General features: G+C 28.3%; 9 protein-coding genes across 9 annotated transcripts; 3 read left to right on the top strand and 6 right to left on the bottom strand.

The window, feature by feature from the left end:
• Nucleotides 1-323: 323 nt before the first annotated feature.
• On the bottom strand, nt 324-1,318 carry OCT59_027593 (uncharacterized protein). Its single transcript, XM_025318970.2, has 2 exons — nt 828-1,318; nt 324-754 (listed from the first exon to the last, which is right to left on the bottom strand). The coding sequence occupies exons 1-2, from the start codon at nt 928-930 to the stop codon at nt 585-587; spliced, it is 273 nt and encodes a 90-aa protein (XP_025174886.1). The 5' UTR covers nt 931-1,318; the 3' UTR covers nt 324-584.
• Nucleotides 1,319-3,121: 1,803 nt separating this feature from the next.
• OCT59_027592 (uncharacterized protein) lies at nt 3,122-3,954 on the top strand. Its single transcript, XM_025318969.2, has 2 exons — nt 3,122-3,292; nt 3,374-3,954. Exons 1-2 carry the CDS (start codon nt 3,254-3,256, stop codon nt 3,812-3,814), a joined length of 480 nt encoding a protein of 159 aa, XP_025174885.2. The 5' UTR covers nt 3,122-3,253; the 3' UTR covers nt 3,815-3,954.
• Nucleotides 3,955-4,264: 310 nt separating this feature from the next.
• OCT59_027591 (uncharacterized protein) lies at nt 4,265-4,728 on the top strand (the record flags this gene model as incomplete). Its single annotated transcript, XM_066137096.1, has 2 exons — nt 4,265-4,436; nt 4,571-4,728. The coding sequence occupies 2 exons, from the start codon at nt 4,265-4,267 to the stop codon at nt 4,726-4,728; spliced, it is 330 nt and encodes a 109-aa protein (XP_065993517.1).
• Nucleotides 4,729-5,850: 1,122 nt separating this feature from the next.
• OCT59_027590 (uncharacterized protein) lies at nt 5,851-9,117 on the bottom strand (the record flags this gene model as incomplete). The annotated part of the gene is made up of 4 exons (XM_066137095.1): nt 5,851-8,507; nt 8,590-8,801; nt 8,888-8,994; nt 9,087-9,117. 4 exons carry the CDS (start codon nt 9,115-9,117, stop codon nt 6,206-6,208), a joined length of 2,652 nt encoding a protein of 883 aa, XP_065993516.1. The 3' UTR covers nt 5,851-6,205.
• Nucleotides 9,118-13,947: 4,830 nt separating this feature from the next.
• On the top strand, nt 13,948-14,538 carry OCT59_027589 (uncharacterized protein; the record flags this gene model as incomplete). The annotated part of the gene is made up of 1 exon (XM_066137094.1): nt 13,948-14,538. One exon carries the CDS (start codon nt 13,948-13,950, stop codon nt 14,536-14,538), a length of 591 nt encoding a protein of 196 aa, XP_065993515.1.
• A 928-nt stretch (nt 14,539-15,466) lies between these two features.
• Nucleotides 15,467-16,270, bottom strand: OCT59_027588 (uncharacterized protein; the record flags this gene model as incomplete). The annotated part of the gene is made up of 4 exons (XM_066137093.1): nt 15,467-15,529; nt 15,788-15,903; nt 16,082-16,140; nt 16,203-16,270. The coding sequence occupies 4 exons, from the start codon at nt 16,268-16,270 to the stop codon at nt 15,467-15,469; spliced, it is 306 nt and encodes a 101-aa protein (XP_065993514.1).
• A 3,262-nt stretch (nt 16,271-19,532) lies between these two features.
• Nucleotides 19,533-20,385, bottom strand: OCT59_027587 (uncharacterized protein; the record flags this gene model as incomplete). The annotated part of the gene is made up of 4 exons (XM_025311111.1): nt 19,533-19,682; nt 19,749-19,890; nt 19,965-20,121; nt 20,190-20,385. 4 exons carry the CDS (start codon nt 20,383-20,385, stop codon nt 19,533-19,535), a joined length of 645 nt encoding a protein of 214 aa, XP_025174881.1.
• A 5,008-nt stretch (nt 20,386-25,393) lies between these two features.
• On the bottom strand, nt 25,394-25,720 carry OCT59_027586 (uncharacterized protein; the record flags this gene model as incomplete). Its single annotated transcript, XM_066137092.1, has 1 exon — nt 25,394-25,720. One exon carries the CDS (start codon nt 25,718-25,720, stop codon nt 25,394-25,396), a length of 327 nt encoding a protein of 108 aa, XP_065993513.1.
• A 153-nt stretch (nt 25,721-25,873) lies between these two features.
• Nucleotides 25,874-27,250, bottom strand: OCT59_027585 (uncharacterized protein; the record flags this gene model as incomplete). Its single annotated transcript, XM_066137091.1, has 5 exons — nt 25,874-25,954; nt 26,027-26,261; nt 26,330-26,400; nt 26,662-26,766; nt 27,128-27,250. The coding sequence occupies 5 exons, from the start codon at nt 27,248-27,250 to the stop codon at nt 25,874-25,876; spliced, it is 615 nt and encodes a 204-aa protein (XP_065993512.1).
• Between the last annotated feature and the right edge of the window lie 74 nt (nt 27,251-27,324).

The following is a 27,324-nucleotide window of genomic DNA, read 5'->3' as shown; positions in this document are numbered from 1 at the left end:
GCCTACAGACTTATTCACAGACGATGATGTCCTGGTATTGAATCGTAGGAAATTGTCGACCGGTTGATTATTTTATTTATCTCATTAAGGACACACTTGTTATTAATATTGATTTTCTCATTATGAAACGATGAAACTACAATTTACTAATTTTCACACTTTCACAAGATTTATTAATGTTTAATTAAATCGTCGAGTGTTTGAAAGTCAGATTTGATTCGGGCCAAATCATCAGTGTTTATGATCTTATCATGAATCGAAATAGAAATTTTCGTGAAATGAACCAAATATATTACACACTTGTAAGTTGTAAACTTTTTTTTATGTTAATTGATAGTTATTTCTATAAAACAAGAAATCTTTTTTTTAATTTTATTATTAAGTACAAAATTTTCTAGAAAGGATGTAAAATTTTACAAAAAAAAAAAAGGTCAACTCTTTTTTTTTAAAATTAATATAAATACATAATAAAAATAAAGAAAAAAAATAGGGTGGAATAATAAAACGAAAATAATAAAAAACCACACAAAATTTATTAAATTAATTTTATATGTGTAATTTTAATTATTAAGGGATATGATCTTTTATAATCCACCATTATCTCCTTCAGCACTGTTGCCATTATCGGTAACATTTTTAGGAACTTTATCATCAGGATTGTATGCTTCAAGTGTACCATCTCCATCTGAAGAGACAGGAATTGAATCTGATTGTAAAGTTGTTTGATTTTTTTCTTCACGCTTAACAAAGGAAACTAAAATATTGATAAATCAAAAATATTAATAAAGAACTACTATTTAATAATAGTTTTAATTATATGTATTTACCTCTTCGATTTACGCGATCCACAGGAGCGGCAGTAACTGAAAGAATTACACCAAGTAAAGCTACGAATAAAGTGACAAGTATGACAACTTTAGTGTTAACCATTTTTTCTTTTTGTTTTAAAATATAATAAAAAAAAAGGATGAAAATAGATTTATATCAAAAGATATTTTTTTGTTGAGAAGGGTAAGGAATTTTTTTTTTTTGAAAAAATGAAAAAAATGATTTTTTTTTTGAGAGGATAGGGGCCAATTTTTTAATCGTATTTATAATGTTCAAGATAAAAATAAATTTTAATTAGTTTCGAATTTTTTGAAACAATTTGAGGAGGAATTGGTTTTAGCCTTATTGATCTATAAAATTATTTATAGTAAATCTTATTGTCTATCTTTGTTGATAATAAAAAGATGTAATCACGTGAACAAATTTTATTTTTATATTCGGCGTTTGAAATAATATTATTATTATTTAAAATTATTTAAATTTGAAATGTACAATGGATATAAATTACATTTTAACCAATTTTATAATCACTTTGTGAAACTATTTAAATTTTTTTTGAGATAATAGAAAAAGCGGGTAAAAAAAAAAAATTTGTAACTAAAAATTATTATCTTTGTACTATAAATAAATATTTTATTATTTTACTTTTTTAAAAAAAAAAATTAATTAATATGCATATAATATGTATATTAAAGTTTAAGAAGAATTTAATTATTTTTTAAAAAGGGTAATAGATATAAGAATTTAGAAATTTCCTCTCGATTCTTTACTCTTTTTCTTATCATAATTAAGAAAGTATGACGTACTAAACTTGTATTTTTGTCATAGGTTTAACGACATATGCAAAACAAATCCAAATTAGAAAGAATTTTCGGTATCACAAAGTTACGCAAATGCAACACAAGTGGCACAAAACTTAATTGTTAGACAAATTTTTTTTTCCTTTATTTATTTATTTATTTATTTTTTTTGTTCTATTAAGAGAACGGGGGGATGTACGACAATGCCAAGAAACCTGCATTGTTTCATATTCCGTTCAATCGGAGAACAGGAAGTACAATAATAACAAACTTAATTAAAAATTTTGCATTTTTATACCAAGCATCGTTAGTTATATTTCCAAAGAAGTAGTTATAATTAAAATGATAAGTATCCTATAAGAATTTAATCAAATTTGGTATGTATAATGAATAACTCCTTTTGTCCCTACTCCCTAACCATGCTGCGACCGTCATCTTATGGAAATTGTTAAAAATAAAAAAATTTTCCTCAAATGGGTTTAAAATATAATAAGGACAATCGATTGATAAATATAAAGGGGATACTCGCACAATTTAATGTTTCAAACTTTGATAATAAGTAACAAAGAGACATCCAATAAATCTATAGATTCAATAAAAGTATTTGAAAAAAAAGGGAATAAATATACCGGACTTAACAAAGCTGACAAAGCCATGTGGGATCGGGTAACAACCATATGGAAAACCATATCTAAAAGGTTGAAATTATTGGATTATTGCATTTGTTACACAATCCGTCTAAACAATTTGTTTAAGGAATCTTGGCACTCTGAGAGGTATTTTCCGCCAAACCTTAAATAAAATAAACATGTAACCAATTAAATTTTACAATGAATCTTTGTCGATCGGCCAAGACCGCCACTGGATGACTGGATCTCGAACTTTTACAATAAACAATTCGGATATAGATTAGAATTTAATTATTTTTATACGTTTCTTTATTGATGATAGGCAATTATAATAATAATATTAATAATATTTAAGAATAAAAATGATATACGTCATAAAAAAATACTTTGATTCACGATTTTTCCAGTTTTTTCCAATTTTTTCAGTTTTCCGGTTTTTACACTTGAAATTATGATTTTCAAAAGTATTATTTGATCGGGGAGCTTTTGAATTATAGAGAAAATTATTTTTTTTTATAGTATGATCCTTTAATAGTATGATTCAAGTTATCATAGTTTGAACACGAGTTCTTAAAAATTCCCATCGTAAAATAAAAATAAACTACTATAACTACTATGATGATATTAAACTGATTATAACGCGTCAAATAACTCCTTATTATGGAAACTTTATGAGATTATTTTTTCGTGGATTTCTCGATTTTTTAGTTAGTTTAATTAATAATCACATGTTGATGTTTATAAATTTATAATCTTTTTTTCTTTCTTTCTGTTATCTAATATTCAATTTTTCTTTTAATGGTTTAATGATTTGAGGGTTACAGTATATATAAACAACCCCGTATAAGAAGGGAAGTGGATGTGTGAGAATTTGTATAATCTCAACAAAAAAATTATTTAAACTTACCTGAATTTGTTTGTAATTTTTTTTGTTACTCTCATCTTTAACACTTACCGATCAACCAAGTCTTTGTAGTAACAACTTTATTTATAAATATGCCACCTGCTAGAAGAAGAACCACGCTACCACTTAGTGTAAGCAACTTTTAAACTATTATTCTTATTTTTTAAGATCATTTATAAATATATTTATTCATTCATTTATTTATTTTTAAGAGAGATACTGAAACAACGCGATTAATTGCTAGAAGCGTACAGGAAACTGCTTCACAGGCAGTTAAAGATTTCATTGTAGCGCTAGAAGATCTCATGTTGAATGGAATATCCACTCTTGATAACTCATCCTTAAATATAAAATATTATAATAGTAGTTTTACAAGACCTCAAATTCTTAAGGATGGGAGCGCAGTGTTCGACCAAAGACTCTGTTCCATTAACAACGGTTATTCTATATTAAAGAGTTATAGAAAACAAATAAAAAATCATTTAATAGAATTATTCCCCCAAATGACTTGGAGGACTGAAATGGGAAATGGTTATATCGGAGTAACCATAGCTAATTACGGTTTAGGAGATGATATATTAACTATTAAAACGGACGAAAAAAATAAAGATGAGATAAAAGATAAAAGTAAGGACTGTAAAGACTGTAAATAAGTTTTTATGCATTTTTAATCCTTGCGTACCGGAATTACTTGTATTTAAATTTTTATCAAATACGAAATTTTGATAATGTAAATAGTTTTATGTATATAAATAAAAACCACAACCTTTTATGTTTTGGAGACGCAGTAGACACATGTTCTTTTGAAGTTCACGTTACTTTTGAGGAGTCACAATTATTCTGACATACTTATTGATCTATTGATCTCTTATTATTTTTATTTTATCGAATTATTATCGTTACTCGTCATATTCATTATAGTCTGATTAATTACAATTTACAAATTTTATTTCATGATTGCGTAACTATGAGACTTATGAGATAAAAAAAAAAATGATTTAAAAGATCTCTAAAATCTCTTTGATCCTTTCAAGGAAGAATTTTTTACGTGTTAAATAATATTATTTACTTACTTCATTAAAAAATTCGTAAAAAAACAAAAAATGAGAAATTCATTGTTTATTACTTTCTTGATCGTTGTACTCTTTGGCGTTTTGGGTGGATTGGTTAAAGGACAAGTTCAAACGGGAACGGAAACAATTGTTACTACCACGTATGTAACCACCATTACACCTACCGGGACTGCAACTACTTCTCAACCTCAAAAAGATACTGGTAAGTTAATCAAAATGAATTTTCCTTAAAATTATGTAATGTTATTAAAACGATACATCAAAACACTTTATATCCCAAAACTACTACCATCACTACGGATACTACTACAATTACTTCATCATCATCGGATAAAGTTTCAACTAAAACTCAACCTACTACCGAAACTAGTTCTGTTCCCACTACCACTATTCCTGGTCAACCTACTCATACTGCAGGTGCTTCAATCCTAAAATTTGAAACTGCCATTGGTGCCTTTTGTGGTGTCGCTGCTATATTTGTTGCTATAGTTTAATAATGTTCAATTTTATATACATAAAGAGAAAAAAAATTTTTAGTAGATAATCAAATAATCAAATGTATTAATGTATTGAACAAACATATATATATATATTTTATTGCTAATAATTGTAATTCTTTTCTGCACATCAATCAACTAATAAAATAAAATTTTTCTAATTTTTCTTTGCTTATTATTATAATTGATATTTAACGATTACAGCTTTTGGTTGTTCAAGACCATACTTGTGAGAGTAGGTTCCTGAAGATTCAATAGTTACTTGCCTGCTGAAGTAGGGGTATCAACAGGTTTTGACCATTACAAATATATATATTGAGCAATAAAGTAGGTTGGAATTTTATTATCAACCAATAATATCTTTGAATTGTTCGTGATAAAATTATTTTAATACTCAAAAAATTCAAACATTTGAATTTCAAAATAGGTAACACTTAATTTGTCCAAAAATTCATAATTTTTGGCCGAGTTAAGACCAGGTGTATTAAAATTTCCACAAACAACGTGACAAAAATTGTTTTCTGACAATATTCAGAAGATTCAATAATTGGGAGATGGTTTGAGACTTCAAATTTGGGTCAGAAGGAATATAAATTACAAATATCTGCAATTTGACAGAACCTCTAAAATATAGGGCAAAAATAAAAAGAATGCGAGATGAGTGAGATTGGTAGGTTTGAACATGCTAGGCCAAAGAGTTGTGTATAAATAAAAAAACCGCCAGATAAATGAGTATGCTAAGATTAGAACTGAAGGCGGTATAATAAGGCACCAAGATAAATTGACCAAAATTCAACCGAGTTTTCGATCAGTAATCTCTTATAATCGGCCAATGAACTTACCAAGAATTTGTATATGTTTTGTCAATAATACAAAAAATCACACTTCTTAAATTATAAAATTTATGTTAAAAGAAGGACCACTTTTAACTGGAGTGAGTACTGGACGCGTGCGTCTACAAATTTTTGTGTAACAAATTTGTTTCTAAGCGATATACGGTGTATAAGTTATCGACGATTCCTTAACTAGTTTCGCACTATAATTTATTCGCTAATAAACAGGAATTCAAAGTTTTTTTATTTTATCTCATTAAAAATGCAAGGAATCGGACTGTCATTGTATGATTTAATTATATTGAATTTATTACACTTGGTCATTATTAGACCAATTTTTTTTTTAAAAAAAAACATTAAATAATAATATCTACAAAATGGTGTATAATAATATATATGTATATAAAATTAAAAATAATAATAATAATAATAATAATAATAATAAAGTATTTCTCAAATTAAACCTAAAATTACCTAAAATTACGCAAAACAAAAACAAAAAAACCCTAAAGCAAAATTAAATCTACCAATTTTTCTTTTTTTTCTAAGTTAATTTTTTTTTTTTTTAAAAAAATTTTTTATAAATAAAAAAATTTTTATGATCAATCTAATAATAAATATATATATATGTTTTTTTTTTTTTATGATACTCTACTATTTCTTCTAACTTTTCCTACTCCCGTTTTAATAACCTTTTTAATATTTTTAGAACTTGATGAACTTGATGATGAACTTGATGATGAACTTGATGTACTTGAAATACTAGAAATACTTGAAATGCTAGCAGAACTTGTAGATCGATCTCTTCCTGCTGTTTTTCTAGTAAAAGAATTATTTTCGGATCTTATTCTTCCTATTACACTATTTTTGGTTCCAACACTTGTAGTACTATTAGACCTAGATCTGTTCCCAATGATACTATTTCTCATATTGTTCACGCTATTCTTAACGCTAGTTATCCCACTTTTTTTCTCAGAATCAGAATTCACTTTACCATTTTCAACACTTATGATACTATCTGAACGACTTCTTGTACTTAAGATACTATTTCTATTCTTAACACTATTTGCTGCACCACTTGTACTATTATTAATGCTTCCATTCTTACTTTTCACTTTTGAAGTTTTCAAATTGTTAATTTGCGCAGGAGATGATTTTTTAACTGTGGAAGATGAGGAAGAGGAATTCGTAATTCCATTCATTCCCCTACCACTTCTACCAAGAGGTGAACTTTGATATGGTTTATTGGACGTTAAAGGTGGTCGTGATGTGTTAGGTACTGGAGATGATTTTATCACAGGAGAAGCCTTTGTTGAAGGTGATGAAGTGCTATTATTATTATTATTATTATTATTTCTATTATTTTTATTATTTTTCAAAATAGGTGAAAATGAGTTTTGTTGTAAACTTGAAACTTCTGTTGATGAATTCAATGGCTGTTGTTGTTTTCTAGATGATTCTTGTTTTTCTTCAGTTATTATAGTATTTGTAACGACGGTAATTGATGAAGGAGAACTTGAAGTTTCTCGTTCTACAGGTCCATCTTGGTACATAAAAGGGGCAACTTTTCTCGTATCTAAATTTGTAATCTTATTAAATGTTGATGGTTCTCTATCATCCTCATCAGATGAAGGAAGAGTAATTGAATTCATTGATCTCAAAGAATTTGTAGAAGTTGTAATCCTAATTACTGGAGAATTATCAATTGATGTTACTGAAGGTCTTCTTGTAGATTTCATTGGTATACTAGGTTTATCATCTAATACAGAACTAACGAAATTTTTAATTGGTAAAGGTGAAATGATTGGAACGTTTGCAATAGAATATTGAGGATAAGTAGGTGTAGAATTAATTAAAGAACTATTATTATTATTAATATTATCATTAATATTATCACAACTATTATTTCTTGATATTATAGGGGAAGAAGGGTACTTTAATTTTTCTAATTTATTCGATAGTTTAATAGGAGAAGTAGGAGAATTTGTTAAATGTGTTGTTGCAATTGAAGGCATTTTTTGTTGAGGATTTGTCGTTGATATTGTCAACTTAGTTTTTGGTAGTGGTGTTGTTGTTGATGATGATGGTAATGGAGGAGGTGGAGGATTAATAGGAGGAATTGAAGTATAAGGACGATAAGGAGAAGGAGGAGTAAGTGGAATATCTAAAGAATTTGATTTTCTTTCATGATAAGACATTATTGGAGGAGGAGGAGGTAATTCCTCAAATATTTCAACAGTACAACTATTATTATCAACTTGAGAATTTGATTGTTGTGAAGAAACTACTGAAGACCATTGACTACCATCAAGATTCTGTGATCTTAACCATTGTGGAGTTGGAGGTTCAGGTAAATCATCCTTTATTGATCTCTTTGCATTAGAAAATGAAACAGCTTTTGCTAATGTAACAGAATCACTAACTGTACTCGTAGAAGGATAAAATATTAACATTAAAATAACAAATACAAGCCAAAGTGAAAAACTAACATGACACATTAAAAGGTCAGCAGAAAATTTATGAACATTAAGATATTTCTCAGTAGTTAAACCATCAATACAAAGAGTCAATAATGATATTGAACCGATGAAAAGACTCCAAGTTAAATATCTATTCATATCTCTAAAATATTCTAATTTTAATATAATATTAATTTGTGATGCGCTTGACTTTCTCGTTACTGCCAATAAATTTGTGAATCTTTTATGAGATCTTAATCCAAAAAGTGCGATCAAAAGCATGAATATAGAGTAAGCTAATTGAGGCATTATTTCAGTATAAAGAGGATTACTTCGAAAAAAGTGTTGTAATAAAGGAAAAATGAAAATACTAAATATTGCGTATATTATGTATGATTTGAATTCGAAACTTCCCATAAAAGAGGATTTTGCTAAACTTTTAGCAAGATAATTCCAAAATGATTGAAGCAAGAATAACAAACAACTATAATAAAATAAAAATAAAATAAATGAATAAATAAGTAAGTAGAAAATAAATAAAATAAAAAATATTTAATTATACTTACGTTTGTAAACTAAAATTAGCGCAAAGAACATAATTCGTTGGAACAAGCAATTTTTTATTACTTTCACTATAATACTCATTTGGTTTCATAACAATCTCACCGTTTAACGGATTCACTATATAACCTTCTTTATATTTAATGATTGATGTTGAAATATCATAATAAGCTTGTAATGGACACATAATAACTAATAATACCGTGATCGCAGATTTCTATAATAATTTTTTATCACGTGATTAGTCTAAAAATTTTTCTGCGGCTGAGGATAAAAAAGAAAAGTGGATTTAATTTAACTTACCAAATCGTGTTTTTTAACACGTCCCCATTTTAACGCTTCAAATCGGTCAATATTCCATACATGTTGCAAGAACCAAAGAAAAGTCCAACAGATGAATACCGCACGAGCTATTTAATGACAATGATAAATAAGATTAATAAGAATTCATTAGTTGAAGATAAAAAGGAGGAGAAGGAAAATATAAATAATAATGACATACTTAAATACGTTAGGTCGCTTGAATGAGCCATGATAAAATGAAATTGATGAAAATATGCTTAATGAAATATATATGTATGTTATTGTATTTACAGTTTTTTTTGGTTCTTCATAAAAAAAAAAAAATATTCTTTTCTCAAATTTAACCCGGCTTAATCACTTTTAATTACAATTAAAAGTGAGCCAAAGTTAAAAGGGGGAAAAAAAGAAAGTATCGTGCTCTATGTGTTATATATTGTAAAAAATATATTCTCTCTTTTTTTTTTTTGAAAAAAAAAACAATAATCGCTCGAAGCTTAATGACAAGGGAAGGAAAGAAATGAAAGGGAGAGACTCTTTACAAAAGAGTAAGAATATTTTTTTTTTTTTTGTCTGAAGGGTAGAAACAAAAAAAGAATATCTCAAATACGATATTTACAAAATATGCGTGTACAATGAGATATTATAATATTAAATTGGTTGGTTTTTGTTGTCCGTTCCTCGTTTGGGTTAGTTTCGTTTAAATTTTTTTCTCTTGAACGACAAGTTTAGATATATGGGATTACAAGTGAAAAAAAAAGAGATTCACCTACATAATAACAATAGACAATATATTTAGATTACTATCGTAGATAACGATTGAACTTTGAAATTTTGGCTTTTTATGCATAATTGAATGAATCATTATTATATAATCCAAATTTCGTTTTAATACTTTTACTTACGTTAAAATAGATCAAAAAATTAGTCCCATGTAAAAAAAAAAATTTCCTTTTTTTTTTTTAAATTAAATTACTGGGGAAGAAAGAAGAGAATAAAGAAGAAGAAGAAAAAAAAAAAGAAATAGATAAAAATTCTCTTTATATTAAAATTCCTAACTAACTAACGAATCGACCGCCCGTTATAAGCCGAGAAACAAAAAAGGGAAAAGTCGTCATTGCTTTTTATATAAAAAGTTCGCATCGGATATTGTAATATATAAGTAGTAATATAATGGATAATGTAACCGATATTCTTTAATTGTAAAATAGTGAGTTACGATAAAAGTTCAAGATGTACATTTAACAGCCGCATATATTCACATTTTTAAAAATATTTTAATATGTTTGGTAAATTGTGTTTGTCAATGTTTTAAAAAAAATTGTTGCGGCTAAAAAAAGCAAAGAAAGAAAATTATTCAGAGATAAGTAGTAAACAATGTAATTTAAAAGTTTATATTATATAATAAATTGAACATCATTACCTAATATAGATTTCAAGAGACCGAAATTTGACCTATTCTAACATGAAAAAATTTTTATATTATTCGAAAAAGATGGGAAACAGCCTAAAATATTTAATATTTGGAAATATATATAATAATATATATATTTATTTAAGGAGGTTGAATATTTAATTATTCCATTGTTCCCAAGTTAAAAAAATTTAAAAATCCTTATTCCTTAATTTTTTTAGGGGTTATTAAAGAAACAATTAATTTATCTTTTTCTTTGTTAAATTTTAAATAAATAAAATTATTTATGGATTTGAAATGGTTTGATTTATTTATTAATCATCATTGAGATAACTAATAACTTACGCAATTGATAATCCAATATCAATATCTTCGTAACTGGTTTCGTTACCTCTGATATCACCGGGTCCTTTTTGGGTTTATTACGAAAAAACAATGTCAATGTAACAACATTACTTTATTGAGGCTTGAATTAGTTGTAGATCTTTACTAAATATAGAGTTGAAGGATTTTTATTACTAGTCTAAATTGTATTTGAAAAAAAATTACGGTAAATACAGTAAAATCTCTATTTTGTATATGCCAGTAAAATTAATTATTAATTCCGGTAATTTATGATTTATTTTCCATCTTTTCTCATGTTATTTAAAATAAAGTTTCTTTCCATGATCGGAAATTATTATAAGGTGTTATATATAGTCATTCCGATTCTATATGATTTTTTTTATAATAAGTTATGGAAATGTCGGTATTCGCCGAACTTGCATCTTCATTGTTGATATAACTTTTTAATTAGTAATTATTTTAAAAAAAGATTCTTTAGTTTGAAAAAGAATCTTTTAGAACTTTTAGGTTTAGTGTTTAAATTTGATTGGTCAGATTCGATATCATCTGATTTTATAATCACCTAACCGGTTATCCTAAAATTATACTTGTAAAACCTGCAAATATTTTGAACGCGTTTTTTTTTTCGGACTTCCATGAGATATAAATTTGCTTACTTTTAAATGCTATTGCTGTCTTTAAAAAGTTGTTGTTGTTACTTTTTGTTGTTACTTCTTTTTCATAATCTTTTCCTTCTTGGGAGCAATAATTGGAAATAATAATTATGGTAAGATACTATTTAATATAAATAATTAATGTAAATAATCATCTGTATAAGATAATATCCTTTTAATTATTTAATTTGTAATAACATAAAGACAAAGAACGAACACTATCAAAATACTCTATATAGTGGTGGATCTGCAAGTTTTGATTCCAAATTTAGTATACAAAGATATACATAATTTATATATCCCTACCGATAAATTTTCTTTCTATTTATTATTTATATTAATTTTTATAAATCTACAAAAACATTTAATATTTTGGTATACATAAAATTAAAAATAGAATCACTTTTTTTTTTTCAGATCATCCCGATCAAAAACAAAATGGAATCATATGGTTAACTTTACATGAATAATTGATTAAAAAAATCATATGATTAGATTACGGCCGAATGTTATTTTTGTTGTGCCACGATGAATTTTTACTCCTGTGATAAGCTAATTTTGTTGAAGGGCTCACAATTTCGAGATCTCCAGGTGTTAATTCGGGTCACATTCAACTTTACCGACAGCAGTTTTTACTGACAGCCATTTTACCGACAATTTAATCAACAACCATTTTGGTCGACAATTACATTTTACCGATAAACATTTTACTTTTACAGTAACCAACAGGAGTAATGTTTTGAAAGTTTCGTATTCAACCAGAGTGTAAAAAGATTCGGGTCGCTGGGTCACCCGTCCCCTAAATACGAGTCGGGTCCTTTCGCATTAAATTACCGACAAATCTATTTATTTCTTTTTTTATAAATTGAAATTGTTTTTTTTTCTCCATGGAAAATCTTGACAAGCAAATCTAAAAGCATATGAAAATTGCCAATCAAATTCACGCACACAATTCATTTCATTTTCATAATATGATTATATGAAATATTATATATTTTCTTAATATAGGTTACTATTTTATTTAATGTATTTGAAACATTACTTTGCCACAATTTAATTTGTATTAAATAAGAATTGTATTACTTCGTATTACGGTCAATCTCTTTTTCTTGGGAGACGTCAAAATTATGTAAAAAATTTATTGTAAAAAACAAACTATTTGAAACTTTGTGATATATTAAAAATATGGGTATCCGATCAAAATCTCGACAGTCACTTGCAATATGTAATATTTAGTTTAAATGTATTATAATTTTTGTTCTATATAATGATTTGTCGAGATCAGGGTTTTGACTTGTCAAAGATTTTGGATTATCTAGATTTTGTTGTCGGCCGTTCGAGATTTCATAAAATATGTTGGCTTCACATAAAGAACATTATTTAAGGAATGAAAATCGTGTATCAGAAAAAAATTATAATAATATCGTATAGTAAATTTGGTATAGTAAGTTGATTTGGCGCGGAAAAAATAATCATAAAAAAATAATATATATATATAGCTCGACTTTCTCTTTTACTTAAGATAGAACTTTCATACCTTTTCACATGGTGATCTTCCTTGGCAAGACAAATAAAAAATCGACAATCATTCACTGATTTAATTGACGTTATTGCTTAAGAAAGAATTTGCTTTCTCCGTCAAAATATATGCCTATGTGAGAATTTTTAATGAGACTCCTAATGAAGATGTTATTCATATCCGAATTCTTCCTTAATGTGGTTGGAATTTTTTTCACCTCATATAACGCGATATATTGTTTTTTTTTATAAAACGTGTTCGAATTTTTATGTACTATAAGCCGGGTTCCGGTAACGATTATTTTTATTACAGCTGATTTCATAATGTACGGGACACTTAACAAGTTTTAAAGAACTCGGAAGTATTCGGTAAAGCTTGTAATTTTATCTTATTTTGAACTTTCCGAGTTCTTTAAAATTTGCTAAGTGTCTCGTACATTCTGTAAATAAAGCATTGTCCCGCCTCAATAACGGAAGAAATTTCCACTCGAACAATGGCAGAAGCTATTAAGGATTTCGATATAGAGGAACAACTTATTTAGGAAAGAAAGCCTTGAAGCTCTATATCAAAATTCTTCGCAATGAGAAAATTGTTGATCGTGACCTTCTTAATACAACCAAAGAAGAATTTCGAAGTTATAAATAGTATGAAAGCTAGTCTTGCAAAGAAATTGCAGATTTCATTGAGTATCTCGAACCAGAAATTACGTATAAAACTCTCGACGACTTTAAGAAAATATTGCATAGAAAATAAAGTTTATTTCTTATATTTCTAATGGATCTACACCAATTTACATTTAATTACCGAAATGTTTATTTTACCGAAATCCCAATTTGGTAAAAAAAATTGAAATCACGTTCCGTACAGTTTAATTTGTTTAATTTACCCCCATTTCCCCCAATTACCAACTTCATATTATTGATTATATATGAAACTGTTTTGGTTTCTTTTTAATTTGATTTTCATGTCAAAATATAAAAACATTTTTAGTGAGATCAGGCGAAATAATAAATATGTATTTTTTTTTCTTATAAAAAGAATGCCTCTGAAACTAAGTTATCAAAATTTCAATAATTAAAAAAAAAAACTTTGAAACTCTAATAACTACATTCATTAAAAAAAAATAAAAATTATGGTCCGAATTTTTATTGTTGCGTCCATTTTAGTGGCGCTTTCCGTTATAAATGCCGCACCTATTACTGAGAGGTGTGATGAATGTAAAAGTCCTAAACTCCCTGCTGTTGATTCATATCCTATTGCTGGCAGGTCATATCCTATAGCAGAGAGATCATACCCCATTGCCGAGAAGAGATCATACCCCATTGCCGAGAGATCATACCCCATTGCCGAGAGGTCATATCCCATTGCTGAGAGATGTGATGAATGTAAAAATCCTCCTGGTGCTGATTCATATCCTATTGCTGGCAGGTCATATCCCATTGCCGAGAAGAGGTCATACCCCATTGCCGAGAAGAGATCATACCCCATTGCCGAGAGATCATACCCCATTGCCGAAAGGTCATACCCCATTGCTGAAAGGTCATACCCCATTGCTGAGAGATCATACCCCATTGCCGAGAAGAGGTCATACCCCATTGCTGAAAGGTCATATCCCATTGCCGAGAGGTCATACCCCATTGCCGAAAGGTCATATCCCATTGCTGAGAGATCATATCCCATTGCCGAGAGGTGTGATGAATGTAAAAAGCCTCCTGGTGCTTAATATCCTATTGCTGCATGCTGAATTTTTTAATTTATTTGATAAATTAATTTTTTAATATACGCACGTAATTTAATAAATTATTTACATTAATTAACTATAATTAGTGATACTTAATATAATCTACAATGTTATCATGAATTATATATATCAATAAAAGATACAAATTTTTTATATACTTATCCAGACATAGATTTTCATATGCGACAATTGTTAATGAAAAAAATTTGCATTTTGTCGTGAATAAGTGATTAGAATCTATTTTTTTTTTCGAATCCTCGGATGAACGATAGATGTTTGTTCTGCAGAGCAGGCACATTCAAATTACGTTTCTAGACCAATCATTCATCGTTCCATTTTGTGATAAAATTTTTTTCTGTTGATTTAGTCCGATTTTTCTTTCCCTTTTTGCGGTTTCAATGAGATAAGGGAAATTAGGTATGGCTATACTTACGTTAATCAGTTTCGCATAGACCGTAATTTGATAATTTGATCAGATTTTCTTTTTAGTGCTAATTGTCTCAAATTTCAGGTGTAATTATTTGATTTCTGTGAATACATAACTGATAATAAAGTAACGTAATTTTCAACAAATCGAGTTAAACATTTTATTTTTCATATGTATGTAAAAAAGTCTTTACGCGGTGAGATCGAAGCATTACCTCTGTCCTCTGGTAATATACATGTCTTTTAAGATATAAAAGTTCTCTAGCAAAATACTTTTCGGAAAAACGTTACGTTCACGTGATTTTGATAACGAAAAAGTGTAAATTCACGGGGGTTTCATAAAATAAAGTATCGTAAGATTTACAATATACCCTAATAAAATATATTTCTCGTTTTCTTCATAATTTACAATTGGTAACGAATAACTTTTATTGTTTACTTGCAACTAACTACTCTATTTTATTTTTTTTTATGATTCACCATATTAAATAGTTATTGAAGGGCCCTGTGACTGATATAGCCCACATCCAATAAAAGTGTTATCGTTCTGACGTTTTTGATCATGTATTAATTAATAACATTATAAATAAGTTTTCTATAAATTTCATTTTTATATAAGCTTTATTTAAACTTTTCTCTACAAAATATTCATTTACGCCATTTTTTTACTCCACTTTATTATATCAATAATGTGTTATTGCTATGGCTAATAAAAATATCGGTCTATGAAAATCTGCATGATCCTATTTAGCTAAACGATAATAGTATTTAGGATATCACAAAATACATGACAAATCAAAAGTACCTTTATATTGCTAGGCGGAGGACCAGGGTGTAGAACAGGAGGATTTGGAACAAAATTGGGATGAGGACCAATAGCAAGATCTGTTCCTCTACAAGTTCCATCTGGCATGACATAAACTTTGGAAAGGATATGAAAAATATTAGAACACAATAAGAGGTGATAGATTATGTAAACTAAGAACTTACGAAATGCATCCCAATAATTTCAATTACTACTTCGTGTTCAGGCAAACACATTTCAACTATATATACAGTCCATTTCTATAATCAAACTTATATCCACTTATTTCTTTACTTTTGATGAAAGAATTGTATTTTTCCAGGAATATGCCTGAGGCAATCGGAAATGGAAGACTGAAATCACATAAGTCAATACTGAGCAAACTTCAATACAAACTAGTGCAATGCCTACTCACCTGTCTTCATCTAACTCCCTTGATGTTTGAAGCTTTGACAAAAATAACTTCTGAAATAACCTATCCATTTTTTATAGTAAGAGGAACAGTCGCTTAGGTGCTACACGAAATCCCTGATAAGCTAAAAATAAATTTCGGTCATGTGTTATTTTAATCACATGAGTCGATACTTTTTTAGATAATTAGATTTTTAGTATCAACTCGTGCAACCTTAGTGCCGCTCGGAGGGTGAGGTTCTGTTATGTGGGATTAATAACCACAGCACCCCTAATAGATTAGTCTTTCGCTACTTGTAGTTGTTAGCTTCTATTATGTTTTTGTCATTGGTTTATACTCCTCTCTATGAAATAATAATAATAATAAAAAAAAAACTCGTGCAACCTCTCCGAACTTAAATAAAAAAATTTTTTTTATTATTTATGGAGAAATTAATATTGGCAGGGCAAGAGTTTTTTTTACCTTTGATCCTAACCGCCCTTTTTTCTCTTTTTTTTAGGATTCGGTCCGGATTTTTTCCTCAAGTGGACTTTTTTGATGTAAGTTTTTTTTTTGAGTGGGTGGGTTGGGTAAGTGCTTTCTTTTGGAATGGTACTGACTATACCATTTTTAAGATTTGGCCTAAACTTTTTCAGCGATGTTTTATGACATAAGTTTTTATGAGTGGGGTGGTGTGTTTTAATTCCTTTCTTTTGAAGCAGTATTAACTTCTTTTTTTATGAATAGGTTTTTATTAGCTGATGCAGATTACTCAAATATATATAGAATAAGAATTTGAAAATTAAAGGATATATGTGTATTTTTTTAGAAAATTAAGGAAAATAAATATTGAAAAATGGTAATTAAGAAAGAACATATTAAGAAAAAAGAAAAGAAGTATAATGTAGAAGAATTTTTAGACCCAAGAAAAATTATAGGTAAAAGAACGAATATTTTTGATAAGGAAGAATTAGATAGAAAAAGGGCTACAGGAGGAATAGATGTAATAATGAAAGATTAAACAGAAATTGATGAAAGAAAATGGGGAAATAAAAAATATTATGAAATTATAGATCAATTAGAATTAGTAACATATAAGATATTGGGAGAATGGTATAAATGGTGAAAATATAAGGAAAGAAGCAGTTCGTGTTAGTAAAAGATTGATATTTTGATTATCGAGATAAGAAAAGAAAACGTATAAAAAGGGTGTCAGAATTGTATCAGAAAGAAGTATATCTTTTCATTGAAAAACAATTAAGAACGGAATATTAAAACACGTTTACGAAAAATTTGAGGAATACAAGACAGCAGTTTTTCTGTTTTTTGCAATGTAATTATTTAAAGGGTTTCACCACTATCTTGAGAATTGTTTGAATAATTTTTGGAAAATCAATTTCGGATAAGTCAAGTATTTTTTTAAATCATTAACGTCATTTTAATATCATATTCTGTTATAAATTATTTAAAAATAGAGCTATGAGAATTAAATATTCGGATTTTGGTAGTCTAAAAAAATCATTTTTTTTAATCAATGAAACATGAAAAATGAATTTATAAAACATTTAACATCAAAAATATTTTAGTAACGTTTCTTAAAGGAGATGACAAACAAGTAACTCATTTACCTTTCATATTATCTTTAAAGTCCATTTCCTAAGTTATAACAATCTTCTTTTTCATGTTCCACTTACATAAAAAGAAAGATATAAAACGAATTAGTGCATAAAACGAAAATGTAACAAAAGCAACAAAAAAAATAGGAATCAAAAATAATTTAGTTTCTCTTTTGAAAGTTCATCAGCATGGAAATAAAGCTAATAATGTCTTTATTGAGGAATCTACTATCAAAATAAAGAACAAGGTATGACAATAACTGTTTCAACGTGAAAGGAGTTTATTGACGAAGTCAAAAATACTGGCTAATCCTTAAAAATCAGAAGAATCAATTATTCTGTGATGGTGTGATAAGATATAAAATCCAAAGCTCAGAATTTTAACTTAACAGTTTAAAAACCTCATTAATTTTTTGACGGATCGTCAAATATTTATATTACATAGTGCTTCGACCCGTATCCGGATCAATCCGGATTCATCCGCTGGATGAAAAATATCCGGCTTGACACGGAATCCGGATGAAATTTTTATTTTTTTTTTATTACTGTAATAAAAATTTTTTCTTGGCAAAAAGTGCGTGAATTTTTTACAGTATTCTTCGGGAATAAGCAGGAAGATGGGATTTAACCTTTATCTCTATAAGCAAAAATAATATCATCATGAAAATTATGCGCAACAGTAATTGCATTAAAAACCACATAAAAATTTCGAAATTGATGTAAATTAATTGTATTAAACAATTTTATTTATTCATTAAGTTCACACAGCATTTACACATTTACACCCACCTGCCAAAAGTATCCAGGCACTTCTAAAAAATGACCATTAAATCACATTATTTCGACATTCAGTGATCAGAATTTAATGATTTATGATTCATTGGATTCGTCTAATTGAGACGCATCTAACCGCAGTATTTTCAAGTCTGTAAGTTCAATAGACCAGAAGTTATCGTTGAATGTCTAAAAACAGTAAAATGCAAATAACTTTTGATCCATCAATCCTAGAGACATGAAAATAATAGATACAATGTACCTTAACAAGACAAATCTAATGAGTTATATTTCATCTTACTAGGTTTAATAGGGAAGAAAACGTTATGAAATTTGTATTTGCTAAATTTTTAAAGATGAAAAATGAATTATTTGCATTTTACTGTTGAGAATAACATCTGATCCATCAAATTTAGAGACAGAAAAATACTGTAATTTGATGCATCTTGATAATATGAATTCATTGAATCATAAATAATTAAATTCTGATCACTGGTTATTGAAATAATGTGATTTAACTTTATGAAGTAATTTATTTTTCGTCTTTAAAAATTTAGCAAATACAAATTTCATAACGTTTTCTTCCCTATTAAACCTAGTAAGATGAAATATAACTCATTAGATTTGTCTTGTTAAGGTACATTGTATCTATTATTTTCATGTCTCTAGGATTGATGGATCAAAAGTTATTTGCATTTTACTGTTTTTAGACATTCAACGATAACTTCTGGTCTATTGAACTTACAGACTTGAAAATACTGCGGTTAGATGCGTCTCAATTAGACGAATCCAATGAATCATAAATCATTAAATTCTGATCACTGGATGTCGAAATAATGTGATTTAATGGTCATTTTTTAGAAGTGTCTGGATACTTTTGGCAGGTGGGTGTACATAAGCTAAAAAAATACATAAGCCTGATATGGCCATGAAGAGTTGAAGACATTAGATGTTGAAATTAAGATTATATAATATTATTCAAGTTTAAAACGAATCCATTAAGAATTCTTGACGTAAAAGAACGTGGATTATTTCGAGTCCCCCAGACTATATTATTTCTACTAATTCGATAGCACGTCAAAGTACGATCGATTGGATCAATCAAAATTCCTTCCTAATAATCATAATAATTAATAGCAATAGCAGAATAATAACAAATAAACAATTATTAATCACTTACGTCTACTCCAGCATCCATGTAAACTAACATTTTATCGTGACAAAATTGCCAAGAATCATTCACTGATCGTACTTCTGCAATGAAATTTGGAGTGACTGACGGAAACGCCTCCTCTTGTTCGTTACGGGTTAGTGCGCCCCACCTGCAATAAAAAAAAAGTTAAAAAAATATAAAAATATACAAACATGTAAACCATTTATATAATTAGAAAAGAACCTCGCGGCAAGAACCACGGAAGCATCCGGACTACGAACAGTGGGATTTGGAAGAGGTAAATTGTAATATACGTTACTACTTCCGACTAATCCAACAAGTAAAGGATTGTTTTCACACCATATGGTGATTCGTCCTATAAGATAAGCTTCTCTTTGACCTATTTTTTTATCATGATTAAAACACGGAAAAGAAACGTTTGTTGAAATTCTAACAAAAATAGCATACCAGTTAGAGCGCTAACGGGCATTTTTACAGTAATTTTGTTGGCAGCTAATTCCAAATTATGAGAAGGAGGAAGTTTTTTTGTAATTTCTTTGAAATCTTCTAAAGTAACAGGGACACAGTCAACACGCGTTATTTCAAGACTATTCCTGTCCAGTTGGTAATGAGGAGCGAGTTCTTCATAAGTGAATTCAGACATTTTGACAACGTAAAAGTATGTATAGAAGTATAAATTTTGGTGATTAAAAATTAATCAGTAGTCTAAATAAATATGAGTCACAAGATAAATATAAGTCACAAGTAATATGCCATTTTTTTTTTATCGCAAAAATAAATTTTATAAACCATAATCCAGTGATGTAAAGTGATATGAAATGACACAAATGGCTTTAGTGACATGACATATCAGATATGTCATTATGTCATTTCGGAGCACGCAAGTTGTGGACGCGGTTTGTGTCAATCTTCACCATATAAGGAACAAGGGACATTAATTTATTTGTCACCCCCCATGACACAAAAAACTGCGCCCACAAAACCAGTAAATGATAAGCGATATTTGTCATTTATCACGTGATTTTTTTAAAATTTGGCCGGAATTAAGTAATTGACATAGAAATTTCCTTTTGGCCAAATGAGTAACGTTATACAATACAAAAAAGGCAGGTTTATTCTTATCAAAAATGGAGAAATGTATTACACAAGATTCAAAAAATGGAAATTTCTATGTAGATCACTTAATTCTGGCCAAAATTCAAAAATCACGTGAAGTAAAATGTAAATTTATTTATTGTTAAATTTACACATAATATATGTTAAATTGTTATTTATTGATTTATTTGATTATATAATATAATAATCATATGATTTATCATTTATAATTCATTACTTTTTTAACAACAAATAAACATGGAAATTTTTTTTTATTTTTTTTTAAAAGAATTTTTTATAAAAAAAAAAAATAAGTTCCATATATCTAAAAATTCTTTATACTTTTTTTCTTTATAATTAATAAGTTTTCAAGACTTAATAAATGAATTCTTTATAAAATAATAATGATAACAATATGACATTTTTCTTTGCTGATTTTAACTTTAATATTTAAGTAGAACTCAAAAATATATATATAAGGGTTAGGTTTGAGTTTGAGTATTTTGAACTAAAAAAATCATGAAATCTTTTCTTTTTTAGATAATTTTTGATAATGCCAGTCAGAATTTTATTTTCTATTATAGTAACCAGCTGACATTATCATAATTCCAGTCCTGAAAAAATGCATACGATTCATAATAAAAATTTTTTTCATCACCTGACCCCTATATATATATTTGTAAATCCTATTCAAGTGGATTTTTCAGAAAAAGAGACTAGTTATGAGAATAATACTACTGGTTTAATTTTATTAATATTTGTTTAATATTTATAATTTTTCAGTTTTCTAGTTTACTTATTTTATTAAATTTTTGTATATTTTTGTTTTATTTATAATTCTGATTAAAACCATATGCATTACTTAAAATCTTAAATCCAATTTGAAAAAAACTTTTTTAGGTTTTCTAATTGTCCTAATATTAAAAAAGGAACTTTATTTTCTAATTTTAATATTATAGTACATTATTATATAGAATATAGATGTTTTAAAAGATTTACTGTAAGAAAAAATGTATGGATAAAAATTTAGATAGAAGTATTTACTCAAGATATTTAAATTGTAAATATTCAGAAAAAGCTCCAAATGATAATAATCGTATTACAGCCATCAGAAATAAGAATACAAAAAAAACTCAATTGGTATATCAATTTATCCAAATTTATTTTATTTTCATTAACACATTTTTGAATGAACATAATCATATACTTTTATCTGATATAGCAATATTTTTAGCTAAATTTTATGCTTTACCTGCCAAAATAAAAAATAATATTAAATATTTTGTATCATATGAAATTTCAGATATTCATATTATTTGCTCCTTAAATATGATATTCAATATATTCATTTTCAAGATATACTAAATTTTATTCAAAAAGTTAAGTGGCAAATTGTTGATACTTCAAATGACTTAGCTAATCTACTGAAAAGCCTATTAGCTAAACAACATAATAACCTTTATTTATTGTAATTCTAAGAATTAATATGATCTCTTCAAAATTAATAAGTATTTTTTGGATGAGTAGTAAATAACAGTTATTATATATTAAATATCATGATGTTGTTATTCTGTCAATGATTAAAGCTGACTGAAAAACTTTAATGCTTTAACAGGTTAACTGGAGTTTAATTTAATAGGAAAGTCTTGAATTGATCACAAATAATCACGTGAAATAATGTTGAATATTCAGTTAAAGAAAATAGGTTTTTATTAAAATAATGTAAGATTTTAGATACGACAAAAATATAGATAATTTCTTGGTTGCGAAATTAACTATCTTGAATTATACTACAGTTAAGGTTGCCTGCCAAAATTAGGTAGTTTAGGCCAAGGCCGAAACTTTTCTATTGCCAAAAGTTTAGGCAATTAAAAATAAATTTGCCGAAACTTACAATACCGAAAGTCCGAAATTTAACCGAAATTATAAATATAATTTTATTAATTTAATTGATAATTTAATATTTTAACATTATAATTAATAATTTATTTAATTATTTATTTAAATATTTCTAAAAAAAAAATATTTTTTTTTTCTAATTAAAAAGTATTAACTTTTTTTTATATTTTTAATTTTTATTTTCGCAAAATATTTGCACCGGTCCATATAAGGAGAGAGATTATCAGAAATCATCAGAATTCGTACTAAAATGTTAATCTAATCATTTGGATCATCTGATTCTGATTATAAATTTATAATAAATAAATTAGAGACGTTATTAACGTTTCTGATTTTCTTTTTGTAGCAAAAAAAAAAATTGTTCCAACAAATTAAGTATATGTAAATCTTATTAAAAAAAAATTCTCCAATGAAATATCTATCAAATAAAAGTTTTATCCATCAAAAAAAAACTCAGAAATGTCCCTATCAATGAAAAAAATTCTCTAACGAAATTTTTTATCAAAAAAATCTTTTTATTAAAAAAATTCCCAAAGAAATTCTATCAAACAAAGCCTTTACCTGTATTAAAAATAAAAAATTCTACACCTCTTAATAATTCCCACTCTCTTGTTTTACCCAATAAAATTGATTTATCAAATAATATACTTGAAAATGCAATATTTATATTTCGCACCATTGCTGCTTGGTTCCCGGATGAGTATTACGAACTACCGACCACGGAACCATTAAACTATTAAAGGTGAGTTATTCGTTTTTATTTCGTTGTTTTTTTTAAATTTCTTTAAGAAATGTTATTAACGTTTCTGTTTTCTTTTTGTAGGATTCCTGGACGAATATTACAACCCGGCTTTGGAAATAAACCATTGAAGGTGAGGTTTATTTCATTTTTTTTTTTAAAAAAAAAATTCTTTAAGAAACGTTATTAACGTTTCTGGTTTTCTTTTTGTAGGATTTCTGCCTTTCCGGACGAGTATTATGAATTGAACTTTGGGAATTAAGGTATGTGGTCGGTGGAGGTAATGGGAAGGCGTATTTATGATTAAAGAAACGTTTCTAATGTTTCTCTTTGGTCCTTTTATTAATAACAGTTTTGGCTTAATTACGCCATTTCGGAAAACATTTCAGGTTTCGGTTTTAATTTCGGACTGGAACTTCATAGCCGAAACGTTTCGGAAATTGGAAAACAGTTTCGGCAGGCAACCTTAGTCACTCACTCACATACTATAATTTACCTCTGCCAAATCCTACTATTTGAGGTCCAGATACCTCTGTGGTAGGGATTGGAATCGATTCCCATTATTAGAATCGATTCTAAAATCGATTAATCGCGATTAATCATTTCGCAAATACTGATTTTTTTTTATACTATTTATAATAGGTGTGTTTAAACACATATCACGTGATTACAAAATCATAGTGATCGACGAACAAATTTCCTTTTTTGGAATTTTGTACAACCTTGTGCGATAGCAACTTGAATTTTATTGGGAGATAAAATTTCCTTTTTAGGAAGTTTGTGTTCCTTCACGTGATTCGCGGGCGGAATTATGAATTTGGCCAAAATTAACTATTATGAACAAATAATAATTTACGGTCAAATTAACGAAACTGCGCCACAATAAGTAGATTCGATTTTTATTCGAGATTCGATTTAAAATCGATTCTTATCGATTTTCGATAGTTTCGATTTTAATCGAATCTTTTCCGATCCCTACTCTGTGGTTCTTGCCACAAGGTCCACTAACAATCAAGCTGAGGCGTTTCCACCAGTCACTCCAAATTTCGTTGCGGAAATATGTTCTGATAATGATTCTTGGGATTATTGTCATAATAAAATGTTAGATTAAATGGCTTCTGGGGTAGATGTAAGTGATTAATAATTGTTTATTTGTTGTTTATGTTTATTCTGCTATTGCTATTAATTATTATGGTTGTTTTATCTAGGAAGGTATCTTAATTGATCCGCTTGATCAAACTTTGACGTGGTGTCGAATTAATGGGAATAATGTTGTCTGGAACACTCGAAATAATCCGAGTACTTTTAGGTCTCGAATTCTTAATGGATTCACTTTAAACTTGCATGGTATTATAAATTGATCTGATCAATCAATGGTATCGAATTAATGGAAATAATATTATCTGGAGCATTCGAAATAATCCGTGTTATTTTAGGTCTCAAATTCTTAACGAATTCACTTTAGACTTGCATGTTATTAAAAAAAGGCTTAATAACTTCTATTTTTTTTATTCACGAATAATGTCTTCATGCCCACATCGGGCTTATATATATTTTTTAAGCTTATGTGAATGCTGTGTAAACTACTTATTGAATAAATAAATACAATTCATTTGCATCAATTTCGAAATTTTAGTTACATGCAATTATTGTTGCGCATAATTTTACATGATGATACTATTTTTGCTTATAGATAAAGGTTAAATCCCTCCTCCTGCTTATTCCCGAAGAATACTTTATTAATTTTCAAATATATTAACTGAGTTGTATACATTTGGAATCTCCATCTCGTAATCCGTCTCAAGCTCCATCTTTGGCCCATAATGATGATGATGGGGGAAATCCAAGAAATATTGGAGCAAACATGGCGACTTCAACTACCCAATCACCATCTTATAAGGTTGACAATCAACAATTCTCAAGAAATGCGGAGGAGATACAAATGGTATCGGGTAATAATATGAGGAAATGTCTCTAGGCTATGCACAGCGCCTTCCTTTGATTGCTTCATCCATCGACGTCTTCGGCTAGACGATCTTTGGCCTAGAGTCTGTTCAACCTCTCCAATAGAAGGTGTAGATGAAGAATTTCTCCTATTTCGTCTGCAATTGGAAATATTTATATTACGGATTCTGTCAAATGAATCTTCAGGCCTCTCCCAAAAATGAGTACGAAATTCATCAAAATATTTAACGCCAGCTCGACTACTTCTCGCCCTTCGACCGCCACTCATATATTCACACATTGCCTTAGAGATATTTGATAAAAAAAAATACATGTACAATCTATTTGATGTGTTATAGAAAGTGATCACTTTGCCGGAAGACTAAAAATAACTTATGTTGTAGTCATTTACCAGGTAAAGTCCAAGTTTTTAAATATAAATATGATTATGGGTTCAATAAATCGAACACGGAATGTTGTCTCTGTACTCGGCCGTTGCGCAAAATACTCTGGTCGTTTCTCGAGACAAAAAATACTATTATTTTGCATCATTAGTCAAGAATAATTTTGGTTCTTCATACAATGAAATCATACTAACAGCACTTACAAGTGATCCACGACTTTTGCGAGTGTAAAGCTCATCGTCCGAATTTACGATTTTGTATGACTCGAATGATTCCCAAATTTTTTCAATAGTTGTCTCCGCCAGATAATAGTCAAGTTGTTGTTCAACAGATTTAGGTAATTTTATTGATGGTAATTGTGATTCGGTAATATTCAAGAACGGAGGTCTATCTCGTTCCGTCACTTTATCAAGATCAATAATGTGTGCAAAATGTTCCCTACATAGAAGAATAATAAATGTGAATAGGAAGTCTATAATATTAAAGCGCAAGAAGCAATTACTCACTCTTCGTATGGTTCTTCATCATTATCAAAGCCGGATTCTGTATTTCCGGCTGATTTATCACTATTTTCGACCTGAATATCTCAAAGTTCATTATGCTCGGTTTGTGGGTTTGAATTATCCCTATTATCAACTTGAATATCACTATCTTCGACCTGAATATCTTGAAGTTCATTATGCTCGGTTTGTGGGTTGAATTATCCCTATTATCAACTTGAATATCACTATTTTCGACCTGAATATCTTGAAGTTCATTGTACCCGAAATTGTTTCTATTTTCAACCTGAATGTAAAAGCAGAGAAAATGGTGTGATGCACAGAAAATAAATATTAACCAGTTCTGCAAATCCATTGAAGTGAATAGAATATAATTTGTTTCTGAGTTTTGCTTTTTCGATATCTGTCCAGAATTTTAAGACAGCTTGAGATTTGATTTCATTCTAAGTTAGAAAAAATATATAAACGTTGACGACAGGTTTAAGCGTGTTTTATCAAAGGACATATAAATGAAAATAATTTTTCGGGATCAACCAGATTAGTGGCTGAATTTAATGCAGTGCCAAAGCGGAAGATGACCAACAGAAAACAGAGCCCCGTGAAAGATGGGATAAAAGCGGAGGATTATGCCACAAGATGAAAGCAGAGGATCACCGTGATTCCCATCTTCCCGTTGATATCGCTCTCCGAAAGTGGAGGAAAGCAGAGGATCTAATCCTGCGCCCAAAGCGGAGGATGAACGCAGGAGCGATACCAACTTCTGTTTAATCCCGTATCCTCGTACAATAAATGCAAATACATCACCTGATAATTTTTGATACTTTTGTCTGCTAATTTCTGAATCCGTGCAACAGGATGGTTTTTCCAGATATCGCTAAGAGTATCAATCCAATTTCTATGTGTTACATTTTTACCTGAGACAGACATATTTAGGAAACACAGGTATTCGAGAAGACGATTTGACACGCCGGGCCTACCTTAAAATGTTTAACAAAAAAGAA

The sequence above is a fragment of the Rhizophagus irregularis genome, chromosome 7 (genome assembly GCF_026210795.1).
Source record: "Rhizophagus irregularis chromosome 7, complete sequence".
NCBI classification, from domain to species: Eukaryota; Fungi; Glomeromycota; class Glomeromycetes; order Glomerales; family Glomeraceae; genus Rhizophagus; species Rhizophagus irregularis.
The sequence above is the reverse complement of the archived record's forward strand: the minus strand, read 5'-3'. Positions and strand labels throughout refer to the sequence as shown.